General features: G+C 35.5%; 1 protein-coding gene across 2 annotated transcripts in view; it reads right to left on the bottom strand.

The window, feature by feature from the left end:
• Positions 1 to 21,600, bottom strand: part of LOC103488640 (ABC transporter C family member 2-like) — a 52,888-nt gene that overhangs the window by 311 nt on the left and 30,977 nt on the right. For both annotated transcript variants that reach the window (XM_008447461.3, XM_017044625.2), the window contains exons 18-26: positions 15,980 to 16,180; positions 12,848 to 12,946; positions 12,612 to 12,764; positions 11,565 to 11,956; positions 10,615 to 10,795; positions 10,169 to 10,492; positions 1,160 to 1,916; positions 897 to 1,018; positions 54 to 299 (exon numbers count right to left, since the gene is read on the bottom strand). In XM_008447461.3, coding sequence (XP_008445683.3) covers positions 54 to 299; positions 897 to 1,018; positions 1,160 to 1,916; positions 10,169 to 10,492; positions 10,615 to 10,795; positions 11,565 to 11,956; positions 12,612 to 12,764; positions 12,848 to 12,946; positions 15,980 to 16,180 — 2,475 coding nt within the window. The remainder of the gene's footprint in view (positions 1 to 53; positions 300 to 896; positions 1,019 to 1,159; positions 1,917 to 10,168; positions 10,493 to 10,614; positions 10,796 to 11,564; positions 11,957 to 12,611; positions 12,765 to 12,847; positions 12,947 to 15,979; positions 16,181 to 21,600) is intronic.

Below are 21,600 nucleotides of genomic sequence, written 5' to 3'. Positions count from 1 at the left end.
TGCAAAGGAAGGGACCTATCTTTTAATAATTTAAAATCCTTTAGCACACATACCCGACCAGCTTCAAGTACAAGGATCCGATCACAATCTATGATGGTATTCAATCTATGTGCAATGATGAGCATTGTACAAGATTTAAATTCTTCCCTTATAGTTTTCTGAATTAAAGCATCAGTTCTAACATCAACAGCTGCGGTTGCTTCATCAAGAACAAGAATTTTTGATCTCCGAAGAAGTGCTCGAGCAAGACTTAACAGTTGTCTCTGTCCAATGCTAAAATTCTCTCCGGACTCTGAGACCTAGAACCAAAAAGAAAATCAAATCAGTTAAGAAATATATTGTTCTTCTGATTGAGTATGTTTGTACTAATGTGTGTAAAAACCGACAGGAAACTTTTGCCAATGTGATCTTGATTTAGAATATAACACCTTTCAGGAAAATGGCTGTGGAAATTCTCTTGCATCAGATTTGAACAAAAGAGAAACCAATTGTAAGTGGTTACTAAAATGAAGGTATATTAGTAATTAGTTGGGAAATGTTGTGGTACTTTGTTATAAATATAGGGAAGTGGAATAGAGAAGTGTGATATTTTAGTGAATGATTTCGTAAAATAAAGATCTCGAGAAAGGGAGGGTCCAAGAATGTTCAGTTTTCTCTTGTATTTGAATTATTAGGGTCCAAGATTGTTCAGTTTTCTCTTGTATTTGAATTATTGTTTATATTTCAATATATTGGGTTATCACATATCCACCTCAAATTTGACAAAAAGTTCGAACAAAGTATTTAAATAGAAAACTGCTGAGATAGGTAATCAAATTGCAAATAGACTTCTGAATATTTCATTTGATCCACATCACTAAACAGATGCATTTCACACAAAGTTCGTAAAAATATACCTCAGCATCCAGGCCAAAGCTATTTCTCCTTATGACATCCTTTAAATGTACTCTCTCCAAAGCTTCCCAAAGATCAGCATCGTTATGATTGTTAAATGGATCTAGATTAAACCTAACAGTTCCTTCACATAATGAGAAAGAAACATGAAAATAATATTTAGTTAGTTTATGAGTGCAATTTGATTTACAAGAAAAATACAAAGAGCCCTTTAGAAGTTAGAAATGCTAAGTGCTACTCGGGTACCATATTTTTTCTTGCTTACCTGAAAAAAGAACGGGAGATTGTGGAATAATCCCAAGAATGTTTCTCAAATCAAACAACCCAAACTTTGCAACATCGAAACCATCTATAAATATTTTCCCCCTTTCCAGTTCAACAATACGAAATAAGGCATTTAACATGCTTGATTTTCCTGCACCAGTTCGTCCAACAATTCCAACCTTTTCATTAGGAAATATTGTAAAAGATAGTCCATGCAACACCGGTGGGAGCTCAGGTCTATATCGTAAAACAACATCCTCAAATCTTATAAGTCCTGATGATGGCCATCCAGAAGGGGGGCGATTGCTCTCAATAATTGATGGAGCTTCTGAAGGTAAATCTATATAAGTCCCAACACGCTCTACAGAATTTAAGCTATTCTCGGCTACACTTCCAAGCCTTAGTACACCCGTGAGCAAAGAGGTAATATTTAAAGCATAGCTAAGTAAGAGACCCATGGTGGATGCAAATTCCTGCTGTTTTTCTGCCCTGCCATTCTGCATGACAGCAAAGGTGGTTGTAAGCCATATCATAAGACCACCAACAGCTTCTAAACGGATTCCAAGCCATCGATTTCCACTCATGTTCACGAGGGTAAATCTAATATTATTGTCCATAGATTTCCCATTAACCTCAGCCATTCTATCATAAGCTTTGTATGCACGAATAGTTGAAAGACCATTCAAAGCTTCAGTAAATTGAGCATAAACGGGAGATCGACTTATCGAGTCCAGCCGCTTTACTTCTCTAGCTGTGCTCTGTAGCAAAGGAAAAAACAAAGTTAAACCTTGAGTATATACCCTAAGCCCACTATTCAAAGCTTAAAAGATAACCTTTTTTTAATAGAAAACAGAAATGTTCATTGATACGATGAAGTTGAAAACAGAGGTTCCTATTGAATAACAATAAAAAGAAAAAACTCCTATGATTAACAAAGGTAGATAAATAAAACCATATTATTGTAAATCATTTCTTTTTCCTTTTTTCGCATGTACGAGAATGATCAATCAATCCAAGAATAACAAGAGTTTTCCCTACTCCATGGGTATGAGCACTCTTAATTTCAAAGAGAGAAACTCCGATAGAAATTAATTAACTTATATTAAGCACTACCTAATTAAGATTTGGGACTAATTGAATGATTTGATTACTTGCCGATTGGTTAATTCATTAATTAATCCTAAGAAATGGAAATCAAATTCAATCTTTTCTTAATTTAAATTAATATAAATAAAAAAAATCAACATATGTTTGTAAGTTTTGATTAGTCAATATACCTTGACATTGCATTTTTAATTCAATAGAAAATGTGTTCTTTGAGAGAAATAACTGATAAGGTTTTTATAACAACTAATTAAAGAAGAAGAAAGAATACCACCAAGTATACGTAGAAAACCCTAGTTTAGGAAGAAAAAATTACGATATAAATCTTTTGTATATTTTTATTATTATCAAAAGAACACAAGGGCTGGAATATTTATACACCACAATGAGACTGTAAGACCTCCTATTATTAATGTGTATAAGAGGAGGGGTAAGAAAGGAAAGTTACATGACAGCAAGGAGGAAAGAGAGGATGGAAATGAAATAGTGGATTAGTGGAGCAGCAAGTGGGCCCTACAAGATCATGTTGTTTGTCCTATTCGGCCAAATGTCTTATAAATAGCAAGGGGAGGGTAGCATTCTAGGTATGAGTGATTTATGAAGAATGTTTTGAGTAAAAAGAGAGATTGGCGGCTGGGGAACCCTACCTTAGCCTAGGGGAATAGGTCGGTTAGTTCTTTTCTATTCTCCTTGTTTTATTTCATAGTTATTTCTATCATATATCATGTATCTACTGTTTTTGGCAATATAAATATATAACCACAGAGTGCTGCCTCTGTTTTTGCCCTTGAGTTAGTAAAAGAATACAAGAAAGAAGTGAGAATCCTCACAGAGACATGACAAAAAAGAAAATAAACTAGGGTATGAAGATTACACAAATACCCTTGGTACAATTATTTTCAATACTCCCCCTCAATTTGGGGTGTAGATGTCAAGCATACCCAACTTGCTAATACATGAGTCGAAATTTTGCTTGAGTAATCCTTTAGTAAAAATATTAGCAATTTGTTGATTTGATGGAATGTACAGAATACAGGTATTGTCATTGTCAAGTTTCTCCTTAATGAAGTATCTATCAACCTTCACATGTTTGGTTGTGTCATGTTGAACGGAGTTATTAGCATGCTGATAGAAGCTTTGTTATCACATACTAGCTTCATAGGTAGGTCACTATCCTGCTGAAGTTCAGACAGGACGTTATAACAAAATAATCATCACAAGTTGTTGAACCCATAGCTCAATATCCAACTTCCGCACTACTCCTAACAACAGCTCTTGCTTCTTGCTTCTACAAGTTACAACGTTACCCCACAAAAAGGTACAGGATCCCAAAGTAGACTTTCTGTCAATTACTAATCCTACCCAATCTAAGTCGGTATAGGCCTCAATGCACCATTTGCTGGTCTTCCTAAACATCGAACTTTTTCCTGAAGTAGTTTTAAATATCTAGGAATATGGTTCACAGCTTCCATGTGTTCTTTGTACGATGCCTGCATAAACTGACTCACTGTACTAACTACATAGGACATATCTAGTCTAGTATTGGATAGATAAATCAACTTATCCACTAACCACTGATAGTTTTCTTTATCAACAGGAACTTCCCAGTTTTATATTGAACTCTGTAAGGGTACCAATCGGACGATACAGTCATACCTGTTTCCTTCAATAAGTCAAGTGTATATTTCCTTTGTGAAACCGAAATTCCTTCCTTTGATTGAGCAAGCTCCATCCTAAGTAAGTACCTTAAATTCCAAGTCTTTAATCTCAAACTCACCAACCATGTTCCTTTTTAACTTGGTAATCTTAGTAGTATCATGCCCTGATAAGACAATATCATTGACGTAAACAATCAACACAACAATTTTTCTAGATCTAGATCTCTTTGTAAACAACATATGAGCAGAGTGTCCTTGAGTCCTTAAGTGTTACCTTGGGACTTAATAAATGTGGTGAATCTATCTAACCAATCCCTGGGAGATTGTTTCAAGCGATAGAGAGATTTTTGAAGTTTAAACACTTCATACGGGTATATTAAACCTCAAATCATGGGGAGAATTCATGTACACTTCTTCCAAATCACCATTTAGGACAACATTTTTTACATCAAGTTGGTGAAGAAGCCACTCCTTATTGATTGCAACGAGTAGAAGAACCCTAACAGTATTTAACTTTGCCACAGGTGAAAACATATTCGAGTAGTCTATTTCATACGTCTGAGTGAACCCTTTCGCAACTAGCTTGGCCTTGTACTGGTCCAATGTCCCATTTGATTCATACTTCAAAGTGAATACCTATTTGCATCCTACTGTCATGTGCCCTTTTGGAAGATTACACAGATCCCATGTGTTGTTTTTCTCAAGAGCTTCCATTTCTTCCATGACAACTGCCTTCCACTCAGAACTTGCCATAGCCTCATATACATTCTTTGGTATCATTGCAGCATCTAGACTTAGTGAAAGCCTTAACTCAGGTGATAAACTGCTATAAGATATGTAGTTACATAGAGTGCTTCATGCACAACGTCGTGCCCATCCTCAAAGCAATGGGCATGTGAAGAGAGAGATTATAATTCCTTGGTTTATTTGAGTCATTCGAACTAGTCTCACCGGTTGTGTTTCAACTCTATTTTCGTCACCTATGGCAGCCTTCCTTTCTTTTAGAACTGTTACATTGTCCCTCTCAGTCACATTGTCAACCACATAAACACTATTATCCTCACCAAACAAGTTATTGTTATTAAAATCAATAGTACCTTGAGCATGGATCAGTTTAGAGTCGTAGACTAAAGCCAACAAAGCAGTAGCAAGCACCACTTCCTTTCTAAGATTCTTCCTATAGTACGTTATCCATAGGACTTAGTTGGTAGGAAGAATTGTGTTGTGAGGAAAGGGTTCCAAAGGCACAAACAAAAGCATAGGAGCTAGAGGAATGAAGTAGAAAGAGTTAGTCTCTTTACTCACATTTTCCCCTTGAAGATGACTAATGGAAAAGAAGGCTATGGTCTCCTAGAAGGTGACATCCATGGATACAAAGTACTTTCGAGAAGATCGGTGAAAACATCTATAGTCTCTCTGTGTAGGGGATACCCATCAAATACACATGGGTGAGCCCGAGGAGCAAACTTGGTTTGGTTAGACTGTGGACAAAGCAATGCATCCAAATACCGAAAAAGAATATCAGGTATGAGCCAAGTGTTAGGGTGGAACTCCTTGAGACACTCTAGAGGAGTTTGGAGATGGAGAACACGAGATGACATTCGATTAATAAGATGAGCTACGGTGAGAATAGCATGGCCCCATAAATACAATGGTGGAGAGGTTGACAAGATAAGGTACCAAGCAACCTCAAGGAGGTGATGGTTTCTTTCATCCAGCTACCTTGTTTTGTTGAGGGATATAAATGCAGGAACTTTGGTGGACAATTCTTTTAGAGGATGGAAACTCAAGAAGGGTATGATTTAAGTACTTTCAACTGTTGTCACTGGGTAGAATAGCAATTTTCACATTGAATTGGGTCTTAATGGTGGTGTAAAACAATAGGAAAATCGATTAGATTTATCGGAGAAGAGAAATATCCAAGTGAGACGAGTATGATCATCGATAAAGATAACAAATTGACATTTCCCAAGACAGTAATGACCCAAGAGGACCCCCAAACATCACTATGGATAAGGGTAAAAGGTTGAGTGGATTTGTAAGATTAAGAAGGAAACGAGACCGAGGTTATTTTGCACGAATACAAACATCACAAGAGAATGATGATACGTCCACTTTAGAAAACAAGTGAGGAAAAAGATATTTCATATATTGAAAATTTGGATGACAGATGAAAAGGCCAAAACATACAATCATTTTCAGAAATGGAAAAATAAGAAGATAGTAAACTAGTCCTATACTAGTCCCTAGAGAAAACATCAAGATCAAGAAAGTAGAATCCTCTATTGTGCCAATTAGTGCTAATCATCCTCTCCAAACTCAAATCCTTAAACGAAATAGCATCAGGTGATAAGATAACTTGACAATGTTGACATTAAATTGTAAGATATTTTGAACGCATGCAATTCATTCTATAAGGTAAAACCATCAACTAGTGAAATGTGACCTTTTCCCGCAATGGGAGAAAAGGATTCATAAAAAATCCTAACTTTCTCATTTCCAGCACACGGTAAATATGATATAAAACATTCAGACGAGCCAATAAGATGATCAATAGCACCTGAATCGAAGATCCAGGTTTTCCAACCGTCGATGCTGATAAAACTGAATGATTAAGAGTTACATGATTGTCAATGGCTCTAAGCACAAACACACCAAGATCACTGTGATTCCCTGTAGCGATTGAGGTTGGTGGGGCGCCAAAAAAATCACTCATAAAGGCCTTACCAGAGTTACGCCTATCATTCGATGGACATCTCTTACTGTTTGGTGGCCAACCATGTAACTGTTGGTTTTTTATTGTGCTCTATAATAATTTTATGAATAATTGGTTTATTGTTTAATTATTTAATAAAAATTATTATTCTCATTATTATTCAATTGCATGTTAGTGTATAATAATATACGTGAATATATTATTATATTCTAAATGTCCCTAATTGATTATTATTGTGCGAACAATAATAAATTAAGATTAGTATGAGTTATAATTGATTATCATAAGATGATTATATGTAGAGACATAAATTATAATCATATTTTCTTATTAGAGAATAAGAATTGGACCGACCCTTTTTGAGATTACATAAACATGTGTCATAAATAATCTCAAATATTCATAGCATCAAACACAAGAATTAATCTATTATGATGCAATCAAACATATCTTTAACTGAATAATTATAAAGGTTGTACTCGAATATGTTATTTATCCCTCGTGTAATGGAGAAATATCTATGGGCCCCTCGATTAAGCGTGACTGTGGAAATGCATGGTCGTACTATAAATGAATAAATAAGGGTATTAATGTCATTCATTATTTCGATATACTTATTGATCGAGAAAGTAATTGAATTAGATAAGGTGATTTTGTCCATGCCTTATGTTCGATAATAGATATTGCGTGATAAAAGGACTATAAAAGGATTAAAGTAATGATTATATTGGGTTATGTTGGATCACCGACTTAATTTAATATGGGTGACCATAGTGTCTTGCTAAAGACCAATTATGACTTATGGGCTATAAAACGAGTTATTGGCCCATTGCCATATGAAATTAACCTAACGGGTCATACACGAAAGAATTTGGTCGAATTTTCCTTTGGGCTAAGTAATTAATAAGTCCAATTGGAGAACTGGAAACTTATTAGGAAACGTAATTAATAAGCCCAATTGGAGAATTGAAAGCCTATTAGAAATCCTAAGCTATCCAAGCTAAGCTAAAATTCGTTCTACACAGAAAGAATAGAGAATTGAAATTCTCACTTTGTAAGGTTCTAGCAGACTTGAATTCGAGGAGTCGAATTCCTAGTTCGTGTGTGGATACTGTCAGAGAACGCTTGTGATTTGGTGATATGAATTGGAGGATCATTCTTATCAAGAACAGAGGCAATTCGATTTGGATAAGTTTGCCATAAAGGTATGTTTATTCGTGATTTAATTGTTTATGCACGATCTGTTTACGTTCTAGGGTTTGATAAAAACTTTTATGTTAATTCCGCTGCGTCTAGCCCTAGTTCGTTTTCCAACAGTAACTTCCAATAGTTCTCCTTTGTATGCCACAATTTCTTACAATGCTCACAAATCGAGACAAGTTTCCCATTCTACTTGTCATTGTCAAAGCTCGACTTTATACTGAAGGCAGCAAAATCAATAGACAAACGGTGATGATGTTCATCACACTTGTATGGTCTTCCTCGAAACAAATTTCTGAATACACCTACATTAAGGATAAGATATGTCTTTGACCAAATATTCGACCACAAACCAAGTCTAACTTGGAATTTGGACCATCAAGGAAATCATATACATGCTCAACCTCCTTTATTCTGGAGTATTGGACACCTCTGCAAGGACAGTCCCCGACGATTTCTGCATAGATCCATTTCATACCATATTAGAGATAATTTGTAAAAGTAGGATGTAACATCCGTAGTCCCTTACTTGCACTTATGGACCTATTTCCATTAAGTATATAGGCAGGAAGCATTCTAATGCTTCGAGTATAATTTCTAAACAGTATCCCAAATGTTCTAATACAACTCAGCATACAAAAGTAGTTTTCCAATCTAGGTTCCATACTGTTTATTAATTAGTACTAATGAGTACCGAAGAAGAGAATCCTCCCCCTTCCAAATTCATTCTTGCGGATCTCCTAGTCTAGGTTTATGTATCTCCCCTGTCAAATATCCAAATTTACGTCATCCCTCAAGAGTCATCTTAATAGATCGGACCCAAGAGAAGTAATTTTGACTATTCAATTTCTCCTCTGCAATTAAACATTAGTTTCCCACAGAACCAGAGAAGCAATTGGCAGTATTTAATGTAGGGAAAGGTGTTACCGGATTCTTTGAATACATCAATAGATTTGACACTATGGTAGAATTGGTATGTTTTTTGAATTTGGGTTTATTGAGGCATCTAGAGCAGCCTTGAGAGCCACTATTTGTTGCTAGAAATCCATCTGCAAGTTTGCTAATTCTCACTGAATCATGGCCAAGGAAACACCATTTTGACCTTTGGTGTCCAGTGATATGCCGGAAATAGATTTACCCTTGTGGTGAGCAAAAGATTCTTTACCCTCTACTTCAGGACAATAACCGGTAACCTGGTTAGAGAAATTTGTTGATCTAATTGGGACAAATGAGTGATGGCTGTGATGGGCAGAAGTAAGAAGCACTGGTGCCGAAGGAGATGTAATTGGCAAAAGGCTTGCCTGCGAGAAATGTGCCGTTGGAGAAGGGCAAATCATTGACGAAAAAGGGAATATGCTTGAATGGCAATCAGTCGCCGGCGAAACTAGGCTGGTCATTGACTGAAACAGACGTCACTTGTCGACGGTAGCTTAAACGATGGAGCAGTTTCAGTCGCCAGTCCAGCAGTGGTGCCCACGGTTTTGGCAGACCAGTGGCAACGGCAGCTGTGATATTATGGTTTCCCATTTGTTCTTCTTCCATAACAGCTAGGGTTTTGTTATCCATGGCTCTGATACCATATAACAATTAATTAAAAAAGAAGAAAGAATAACACCGGGTATACGTGGAAAGCCCTAGTTTAGAAAGAAAAAACCACTATATGAATCTTTTGTATATTTTCTTATAATCAAAAGAATACCAGGGAGGCCATAATGGGCCTTGACAAAAAAGGATATAAAGACACAAATATCCTTAGTACAATTCTTTTGAACAGTTTTTGGTTTCTTTTTCTATATAAAAATCTATGTTAAATATAACTTTTATGGACCAATTTTAACTGTAGTCAAGATTTTCATAGAATCAACAATCATCTATTCTATTCATTACATATATACATACAGAGAGACATTTCTTAGAGAGTAACCTATAAAGCTGTGACCTTGAACCATTTTCTAAAAAGGGAAAAAAATGAAAAAAAAAAAAAAAAAAAAAAAGTGCGACCTAAGGCAAAGAATGTAAGAGACGTCGAGGACGGTAGACCTAAGGAACTTACAGTAGTACAAATCTACCAATATAAACGCTATAACAGTAAACTTAGCCCACCTACAAGGACAAGCCAAGCCTATATGGGCTGAACCCAACCCACTTTAAGTATGGGATTGGACTCAATTTAAGATTAAAAATGGGGTTTAAATATATTCTTATTTATCGAGATTTCAATCAAACCAAGGATTACAAATTGAATGATGCACTAAAACAAAAGTAGATAAAAACCTTATAACTAAATAAAAATCAGAGAAATTGGATGCCATAAAAGTAACGATGGAAGTACCTGATAGTATAAATAGGCAGCATAAAACAATAACAGAAGAGGAAGGATTGCCCACAATGATAAAGTGCTCACAACCCCTATCAAGATGAAAGTAGAAAGGAGTTGTGAAATTTGCCCCAAGAACATGTTGAAAAAACTGGCAACATTCCTATCGATGTCACTAAGATCCTTTGAAAATCGATTGATTATCCTCCCAAGAGGATTGGTGTTGAAAAATACCATTGGAGCTTTTAAAACAGAAGTAAGCATTAGGACATGCAACCTTTTGGCTGCATACAAGCTTGATATGATCAGCCAATAAGAATTTAACAGCGTCACCAGCACCTGACATCAAAAGTTGTGTTTGGTATATATGGAATAAAACTTAATGAAAGAATAATCACTATCCTTATATAGAAGATAAAGATTAAAAGCATGCACAAATTATTAGTTGAGTATACTCATACCTGACTAAGTGACAGAACCCCATAAATCATGTTGTAGTATACTGTTTCACTTGGTCCTATATTGCCTTGGTCTGTCCATTTGCTTAACCATACGCTTCTACAAATTCTAAGAGTTTCTGATAAAACATAGCATAAGAAGAGTATAACGACCACCCATAGGCCTCCTAATGCATCCTTGTATCTGGAAGGAGTCGAAAGAAAATTGTTGAGTGATAGAAAAAAATCGAAGAACAGCGGCAACAAAATAAGTTTTTGGTCTTTGTCTCGAGACTTACACTTCTAACCTTGATTTGTCACATATGTTGTTTCAATTTCTACTTACAATTAACTTTTGTTCATTGTTTATCACTAGTAAAATTAATTTTAGAACTCCACTTCATTATTATTTTAAATTGATTAATACAGATCAATCTTTGACTAAAGTGAGTATTTAGTGCAAAATCAAGGTTAAAGTGCAAATCTTCAAACTTAGGATCATTTAAAACAAAACTCAAACTTCAAACATAAAATTGTAACAATTTATAACATAGGAATTAGGAACTAAATTGAAACCATTTTTTTTACAAGAAACAAAACGGTACACCAAACTCAAAACCCCATACTAATCTCAAAACTTTAGGACTAGAAATGCAACTTTTGAAACGTAGAGACCAAAGGAAAACTAGACCCGAATTCTAGGGACCAAAAATATATTTTTCCTTTAAATTAAGAAGGATAAATTGTTGACTTATTGTCCCCACAGAAGAGATGTGCCCCAATGAAAAACTTCCTGTTTATAGCTCTTGCATACAGAAGAAGACTTCTTCGAAAATTTCACAAAAGATTTTATATTATTACTTTAAATGCACTCATTCCTGCAAAGATTTTCACGTATTGGAATATATATATATATATATATATATAAACAAACACAAAAATGGACAATGAGATTCGTGGTAAAAATTTCTTACCTCATTAAAACATTCCAACTGACAACACCCGTTTCTCTTTCTTCCTGTTTGATAAGAACAGATTTTTGTTCTTTACGATTCTCTGAAGGACTTACATCCTGTTTATTCAAATCATTTGTCGTCAAATTAGCAGGAAATTCAGCAGATCTTTTAGTATCGACGGTTCGACTATCTTCATTTTCCTCACTAGTTTCTTCCAATTTACCCGCACTTTCCATTAACCTTTGGAACAATCTGCCATTTTTATAAAGTTCCTCAAACGTTCCTTCCTCCTTCACCTCACCTTCGTGAACAAGGATAATTCTGTCAACTTGGGAGAGAAAATGCAGTTGGTTGGTCACGAGAACTCTTGTTTTCCCTCTTAGTTCTCCCCTAATGCATTTTTCAAAAACCTGTCAATGGTTGGATGACAGCATGAGAATCGTACAAGCAAACTCAAACAAGAAAATTCAATGTCTCTCTATTGAACATATGAAAAGGAATGCTGAATCCAAACAATAGCCCTGTTTTTAAATAGGAAAAACTATAATAAGGAATACGTTACTCGGAGAACCCTATAGCAAAACAATTGTACATCACACCAGAAGTTTGGGATGAATTTACTCATAGTACTAAACAATTGTACATCACACTCGATGAATTTACTTTTGAAGTTAGGCTCACAATTTGACTAATAGTATCACATAACCAAATTGTGAGCCTAACTTCAAAAGTTGAAACATCAACGGTAAAATCTGACGGAAAATTGTTGACCAGACTCTCCTAATAGAACTATTGCTTCCAGTAATACTGAACTCAATTAAATAGGACATATTTAAGAGTCCAAAGCTAAAAACACATGAATGCTAGAGCAAACTCATTGAAGGAAGAAAAATAAGATGTCAATTTAGTGTATATTATATAGGTTATAAAACCTCAGCATCGTCAAGTCTACAAGATGTTAAATATCCATAAGTTTACCAGACATGGGCTACCAAAATCATCCAATTCTCACAGAAAGAAAATGCGTATAAAATAAAATACAAGATATCATGTCAGTATATCTACCTCTCTAGCCACATGAGCATCCAGAGCACTTAAGGGATCATCAAAAATGTACACATCTGAATTGGAGTAAACAGCCCTAGCCAAGGAAACTCTTTGCTTCTGACCACCACTAATATTTACTCCTCGTTCCCCAATTTCAGTCAGATCACCACCCTAGCAGCCAACAAAAAGACAAAAGCTCACGCCAGGATTTTAGAAATAATTGTCAAGGACTAGTACTATACAAAAATACTTACGGGCAGTATGTCAAGGTCAGGCTGCAATGCAGTGACACCTATTGTCTTCTCATATCTGGCAGATTCAAAGGCCAAACCGAATAAAATATTATCACGCACCTGCAAAGAAAATTTAAAGTCCATAAATAAAACAATGCCTTTCAAATTGATCATGTTTTGGTTTGAAAGGAAACCAAAAATATTTGAAGGCCAGTCTCGGCTCGGGTTTGGTGCTTGCTTTCTACACTCTTCAATACTTTTTCCTAGTAATAGTTATATGATGTCAACCTAGTTGATATATTCGGATACATCTGTTGATCCTTCTCTCTCCTTTTGCTCATTGTATAACCCTTTTGTACTATGAGCCTTTGTCTCCTTTTATAAAATTATTATTAATAGAGACTTGTTTCTCTTCAAAAAATTTGTATGAATTGGAGAGCTTTTATAATAAACTTGTCGTCTATTTACTTTTCCGACATTGTACCTTTTGTTAATATGAAAAAATAATAAGAAAGTCATATCGTGGTTTTTCTCCCGGTTCTCGAGTTTCCACGTAACTCAGTGTCATATTTAATATTCTTTCCTCTTTTACATTAAGCTTGTTGTCTATTTATTTTTCCCCCCACTATACCTTTTGTTAATATGAAAAAATAATAAGAAAATCCAGTTGTGGGTTTTCTCCTAATTCTTGGGTTTCCATGTAACTCGGTGTCATATTTTCTTTTACCTCTTTCAATATGGTATCAGAGCCAATTAAGCCCAAACGGGTATTCGAACCAAAATTAATGAATCCAAAGAGGCACCATCTTGAGGGAACATGTTGAAATGTAAAGAATCTCACATTCGAAAGATCATGGGGACTCACACTCCTTATATGATAGATGTTGTCTTCTCATAGCCAATTGGTTTTAAGATGGAACCACACTCTTAAATAGAATGCATAAAACCACATAAATTTTCTTTAACTTGGATCCTTGCTTCACTACAATTAGTGAGATTTAACGTTTCGTTAGCAATGTTCTCTAGCCGCCCAAAATGTTTACGAATAACTTCAAAAGTTTTCCTACACCAAGAGTCCAAATGAAGGTTTTTGATTCTTAACCATCCTCCAAAGCCTTTTAGAACAAGAGGCCAGCTATGCTTGAATTTATCCCATTTCTCAAATTTGAGATGAAAAGATCCCATCTCCGGCCATTTCCCTACTTCAAAGATGAAGCCTCTATGACTTATGAGAGTGTTTTCATCAAACAGAGGATTGATAATGATCTTTGCTTGGAAATAAATTTCCAACATTTTTCAGATCTCTCTCCAGTCATCAAATGTGAAGAGACTTGTAACAATCCCTAGATGTTCGAACTTAGCTTGAAAAACTTCAGTGTTCTTAATCAGCCATTGGCTCTGTTTCTCTAACTTCAAAACAGAGGAATAACGAGAATAACCTTCATCACATCTAGTGTTGGGCTGATTTTCAGTTTTGAAGGTATCTTCTTTTCCTTTCTTTTTAACAAAGCCCTTTGGAGTCTTTTGATTTGACCTTGTCTGCACAGCTAGAATTGTTGGCCCATGGTAACATGTTAGCCTTGGAGCAGTTGTGCAAAAACCATTTAACATATTCCACCTTATGATAAAACGATTTCCAACAAGTCCTGAAAAGACTTCCATCCTTGTTTATCTTCCTGTGAACACATCATTAAGGTTGAGTGACCTAATTTAGGCCAAAAATCACAACTTAATACCCAACCAAGCTTTGTTTTGAATTTCGACAGCATCAGTCTTCCTTTGTCCAAATCTCCAAACTTTTGATAGAATCTATCTTCAGGACCTCTTAACAATTTCAAGACTGCTTCACAAAACCAAACTAGTTGGAATTCAGAGACAGCCAGAATTCTGTGAGCTTCTACATCTTCAACATGAAATCGATCTCCTTCTTGCCAGATGGAATAGTGCGACTGATAGACTTTGCAGCTCACCATTTCCATTTTGAGTGCTAATTATCTGAAGAAAGCAAACAGCAGAAAAGATCCAAGAGAAGGGGCTTCGCCAGCAACCAGTAAGGATGGAGGAAGGAGGAGAGAGACAACTTATCTGTTTTAAGACTTTTCATTGATTTCAAGACTTCATATCTTTGTCATACTTTCCTCCATATAGCTGGGCATAATACTCTTTATTGCAATTTTTTTAGTGTTTTGATTGTTTTCCTTGTTGATTTCTTTTTCTTTTAAGAAACGAAACTTTCTATTCAAATAACGAAGAGACTAAAGCTCCAAGTAAAATGAAACAAAGAAAATAACAATATGAAGAAGGTTTTCCTACTTTGTGGTTGCTCCGCTTGTTATTCATTGTTTTATTGTATTGTATTTCCTAGGCTTCTTACTGATTTTGTTGCCACTGCACGTTCCCAATGGAAACTTGTATCCTTTAACCTTTTTCTTCCTATTCAAATATCAACGCAAACGTTGTTTCTTGGTTAACAAGTCTCTCATAGATTTTTGGGTTCTTGTTCTTTTTTATGGCTTTCTGTGTTTTTGTTCTTTAGATAGCTTCCGTTTTATTTTGTAGTCTACTCTTTGTAGGAGGCTCAAATTTTTCTCTCTTTTTAATGTTCCTTTATTATTCAGTATCACCACTATTGTCTCTTCAAAAACAAAAAATAATAAAATTTTGATTAATGCTAATATTTACGGTTAATGAATTCTATTTAGAAAGAAAAATGAAGGGGTATTTTCAAAAATAACAAAATGAACCAAAATATTTAGAAAATATAGCAAAATTTTAGATTCTATCAATGATAGACATTGATAAACATTGAGAGACTTCTATCAATGTCTGGCATTGAAAAAACCTAAAACCTTGCTATGAAATATAAATATTTTCAGCATTTTGCTATTTGTAATTCTTACCAAAAATAAAACAGTTTTAAATAAAACTAGACAAAAAATTAAAATAAATAAATAAAACTAGAATATGTTCCCATAAAATTCAAATAGGAGGAATATCATTGTATTATTTGGTCAACATAATATAAAAAGATGCAAGAAAGTGGTCATGTTTAAAAGCACATTAAACACGTGAATCAGAAGTAATATCTGAACAGAAATAAGCAGAACATTATCTATCTGATCAATATCCTGGGGCAAGTAAATACCAACTTACTGTGGCATTATAAATCCACGCAACTTGTGGAACATATGCAACACTTCCCCGAATAACAACACTAGAATCTGCAACTGATGGAATTTCTCCGAGCATTGCTGATACGAGTGATGTCTTCCCCTCCCCTGTACTTCCAACAATTGCGATTAAGCTACCAATCGGTATCTCCAAATTGATGTTCGATAATGTGGACTTCTCAGCCTATTTTAAAAAAATAATAACAAAATAACCCAAATGAAAAATTGAACCATTAGAAAGTAGTATAAAGAAAAATATGTCGAAATGAAAACATGCTATCTGAAAAAGAATCCCCAATTCAATAAAAACTCTCCTTGGAACTAAGCCATTTTGTAGGCAAACTTCTATCAATGTGGTTACTAACTCAAATGAGAGAAGATTGTCAAGGATATGTTTTTTGAACAAAAAACGAGCCTCTTCATTAAGATAATGATATGAGACTAATGCTCAAAGTATAATAGAAACAACAAGTATAAAGCTACGTATCAGGATGCGCATCCGGGTATCTCAAATAGGATGACACCCCTTAGTACCATCACCACCTCCAAAAAGAAACTTATAAATAACATAATTAAGAATATTCAAAAATAACAAAACAAGACTATGAAGTGTAGTAGAGGAAGAGAGTCATCTTATCCACTGTTGCTATCAATAATTTAATTCATGGAGATTGTCGGAGATATGTAAGTTGTTAAACCCCAATTTATAAATTAAATATACAGATTTAAAAAGATGTATGATAAGAAACTAGCTCAACTGGCTTTGTTTGCTTTGTTTCTTTCTTCTTTGATAATAAACTAGATCTTGCCTACAAAACAATTTATAACACTTTCTTGTTTTGTTGTTTCTATAACTAACAAGTGTACTTAAAACTAAATGCAATATTGGCCATCGGTCTCTAAGAATATTTGCAGCAATCCTCTTGTTCTTTTATCTTGACTTGGATCCCCTTCTTCTAAAGTTGACTTTGGGACTGCTTTCATATGTATAACTATATTTCTAATATGCTCTCGTTGACTTTCGCACTATTTCATTTTATCACAATGGAAGTTTGGTTTCTAATAACATAACATATATTTATACTCATACGCACATACACTTTTTTTTGAAAAAGGACACAAGTCCTTTCATTGAGATAATGAAATGAGATAATACAAGGTAACGTAGTACAATGAAGAGAAGACGGTAATCCTAAGGATTAGCGAGTGCACTAGACAATGTTGTTAAAATTGTATGATACATGACTCTCATACGACTTGAAACAAAAATATGGGAAAACGTCTTAAATCACCAATTTAACCCAAAAGCTTAAGCTGATGGGTGAGGATAAATTTAATATAATATTCAACGAAGCAATATCACTTGTGAGTGATGCGGATTTTAGCTTGGAACTGAATCTCAATCAGCCCATATTTTTTGGCTGCCCTCATGCAGTAAACTGTTGGTCCCGGTTGCTGCAAATTTTTAATCCCAGTTGGGCTTTTGATGGCAACCTAAGGGACAACGTCCTGCAAATTTTATCTGGTCCAGCCATGAAGAAAGCCACTTTACTGTTATGGTGCAACGCAGTCAAGGCTCTACTAATAGAATTATGGTTCGAAAGAAATGAGCAAATATTCCACAAGGCCTCAAGTTAGTACTATTAGTGCTATATAATTAAATTTGTTTTTAACCACCAGCTTAAGCTTTTGGATGAATTGGTGATTTGATATGGTATCACAATAGGTAATCCAAGGACGTTCTGTGTTCAAACCCCTACATTGTCATTTCTTCTCCAATTTAAATTGATTTTCACTTGTTGGGCCTTTCAAATATTTCAAGCCCACAAGTAAAGGGGAGTGTTAGTGATATATAATTAAATTTACCTTCAACCACCAGCTTAAACTTTTTGGTGAATTTGTGGTTTAATAGATACGATCATTTTGAGTTTGCTCGAAATGCTTCGTCATGGTGCTCCACATCCAAGGGTTTCCAGGATTACTCCACACAAAAGATTCAATTAAACTAGCAAGCCTTTATTCTCTAAGTTAACAAAGAGTCTGTACAGCATTTTGTTCGTCTAATTTCTGCTATTATCAGTGGTTGGCTTTTGTATTGCCTCTGCCTAATTATTTGGTATTCTCTTGGACATGATGAGGGCGTTAGGGGTGTCAACCTAGTTTTGATGTCTCGGTATGCCTGCTGATCCTAAGCTTTTTTCTATTCTCTGCTCTTTGTATATTCATCATCTACTTAGTGCTTTGCCTCTTTATTTTTCTGTCCAATAAAGAGATGCGTTTCTATTCAAAAAAAATCATACGGTAAAATCTGACAAAAAGGTGAATTAAGGGAAAATGTGAAGAAGCCTTGTAAGGTTTGGGTAATAAGTGGATCTATGTTTGGCAAAAGTGCAACTTTCATATTGAAAAAGATGATAAATCAAAACCTTTAAATAAATCAAGGACAAATACTTTAAGTAAAAGAATTTAGGATACCATCTACGATGTCAAAGCATTATAGTTTCTTTAACAGATAAAGAGCATAGACACTACTTGAGCCCTAAAATTGTTTAGGAGTAGCTGAAACTTCATCAAAGTAATAGGCTACCAAAATATACAACTAAATTGCTCGACGCATCCCAAATCACTTAAAAAAAGGTAAGAACATCAACTGGACATCAGCTCCCGACTTAAAAGATACTAGATAAGTTCTCTCTCTACCTTTCTCTCTCCTCTTTCTTCCCCCTCTTTGGCGGACCTCCCTCACGACAGCAACATGGAAGTGAGGAGCCGTAAAATTGCCAAGTCTATCTACTGCATTTGGTCTGACAAGGTGCATTTCCATATTGAAGATGTTGACTTCAGAAAAAATCTACGAGTTTCAAAGAATCAGCTAAGATGGTTTATTGCTGCTATGTCGGATTTGGTTCAAGATGAGGAACATTGTTTCTTTCTCAAAAATGGCAGAGACACAGATGGTACTACAAGACTCACAAAGTTCAGAAGGAGCCCTGAATGGATAGTCAGATGTGTTGCTCGAAATTCCTCCGTTTTCAATCTTTTGTGCACGTCTATTTAAGGGGAGCAAAACAAGGACGGGTCTCTTTCTTACACATGCTAAAAAGCTTCTTAATGAATCACAATTATGGATTGGGGCACTCATCTCTTCAACCGACCTCTTGTTTACATGGAAATCAGATGAATCAGTTTGCTCGCCTAGGCCTAAGCTATGCATATAAGTGAAAGCCTCCATCAAAAATTTCTCCCTTGCGCAACATATCAAAAAACAGAGTCTGCTGCCAAAAGAATCCATTAGTCATCCCTCCTCTCCTCCCTCAGAAACCCCGAGTTTGCAACAACAATAGGTTCGAAAAGGTGATCATGTTATTAGAGAGGATTTCAATGATTTATGCACTATTTACAGGTTATTCACCTTTGATGATTGGAATGAAATCTCTCTGTTTTTGGAAGATTTATTTGAGGTGAAAAACATTAGTAACCCATTGTTTGCGGACAAAGCAATTGTTAAAATTAAACAAGGTAACATAGAAGATTTGACCATAAACCAAGGGAAATGGTATGATTATGGGAAGTACCATCTTCTGTTCGAAAAATGGGGCGAGGCTAAGCACAGCATGCCATCTCTCATCAAAGGCTTTGAAGGGTGGTTGTCCATTAAAAACTTTCCCCTAGATTTATGGAGAACAGACATTTTAGAAGTCATTGGAGCACATTTTGGGTTTGGAGAGCATTGCACTAGATACTCTCAATCTCGTTAACTGTTCAGAAGCCAGAATTCAAGTCCAGAAATATCTATGTGGCTTCTTACCAGCTATAATGGAGCTGAAGAATGAAAACAAAGGCAACTTCTTCCTTAATTTTGGAGATATTGAATCATTTAATATTCCTAATATTGTCAAAAAAATCTCTTTTTTAGTGACTTTCTAACCCCGTTGACATTTGTAGAGTACAATCAGTGGCTGTTAAAGATGTTAAGATTGACATTCCTTCTTCATATTCAGATTTTCTTAAGAATAATAAGTCATCCATATTAAGAAACCCTTTTGAGGCAATCAGAAATTATGCAACAAAGCCAGCTTCTAGGTGGCCGAAAAAGTTCAAATCCATGGAGCTTCTCTAGGAAAGTGTTCGAAGAGTCAGATTGCTCCCCACTTCACAGCTGGCACCAGTGCATGTGAGAAAGCCCAATCGTTCCCTCTTGATAATCATTTATTGAGGAAATTGAAGAGAGAGAGTATAGGTGGCCATGAATTTAATGATTCTAAAAATGATCCTGCACCCAACGATCAGACTGCTTTGGTCATATCAGAAAGTTCCCTTGGTTCCCCAAAAGTCGCCAAGTGTCCAGCCAAATCTGGTAATTCTTTTATTATGATAACCCCTGGATTTTGGTATGCAGATGGGGCAGATGAAGAGTTAGAAAAGGTCTCTCTAGTGCTAATTGATTCTAGAACTCCCGGTAATGATTTCTCCTCCAACTAGAAATTGCCACCTAATATAAAAAAAATGTACTCCAACCAACAAATCTTCCTCAACATCAATCAAAAAATATCCTCAGCGTTTCAAGGTTTTCCCAAAGTTCTTTAGAAAAGGGTGCACGTTTCTTTTGACCGGGACGAGGCTTTTGCAAACACAAGAGGAACCCGACAAGTAAGGGTCTCCTTATACCACTTCCCCAATTTACTAGAAGCAGGGGCATTCAAATGGGGGCCTTCACCCTTTTGATTTTGTAATAGTTGGTTGTTAGACAAGGAGTGCTGCCAAATGATTGAAAATTCTTTATCCTTGAGCACTCCACCAGGCTGGATGGGCTTCACATTATCAAATAAAGTCCTTAACATTAAGGGTCAGCTCAAATCTTGGCACTCAGATTACGAAAGGAAACAAAAAAGTCTAGAAGATACCTTATTAAAAGCCATTGTACAAGAAGAAAGCAAATATGATAGCCCGGAGACGTCCTCAATGGATCACCTATTGTTACTTTCTAAGAAAGCAAACCTGCTAGCTTTATATAGAAGAGTGGAAAGAGATTAAATCCAGAAAAGTATGTTGAATTGGCTGAAATTGGGGGATAAAAATATAAGTTTTTCCATCGTTTTCTTGCAACGAAAAAAGAAGAAGTCTGATTCCCGAGCTTGTTAATGATCGAGGAATCCCCACCACCTCATTCCCAAAAATTGAGTAATTAATCCTTGATTTCTACAGCAACCTCTATAAGAAATATGATCACGCAGATACGAACTCGCACGACTGAATGCCTCCTCGTCGCGCTGTCTAAGTAAACAGTTCAAAGACTTCTCAATGCAAGACATCTTACTAAATTGGCAGGCCTTCATCCTTCCTCCTTGATCGATAATCCATCTTTGGGCAACAACCTCCAATGATTCTTCTATTTGCACTCTTTTTCGACTATCTTTTATTCCTTGTCTTGTTAGATTGTTTCCATGTATCTAATTGGTTTGTATTCACTGTGTTTAGCCCCCAATTGGACTTTATTTAATTTTTTATTGGTCCTTTATTTTATTGGAAGTGATGAGGGTGCTAAGAGGCTATCAACTTAGTTGAGATACCCGGAGTATTCGATTTTACTCTTTTGCTCATTTT

The sequence above is a fragment of the Cucumis melo genome, chromosome 3 (genome assembly GCF_025177605.1).
Source record: "Cucumis melo cultivar AY chromosome 3, USDA_Cmelo_AY_1.0, whole genome shotgun sequence".
NCBI classification, from domain to species: Eukaryota; Viridiplantae; Streptophyta; class Magnoliopsida; order Cucurbitales; family Cucurbitaceae; genus Cucumis; species Cucumis melo.
This window is presented reverse-complemented; position numbering and strand designations above follow the sequence as displayed.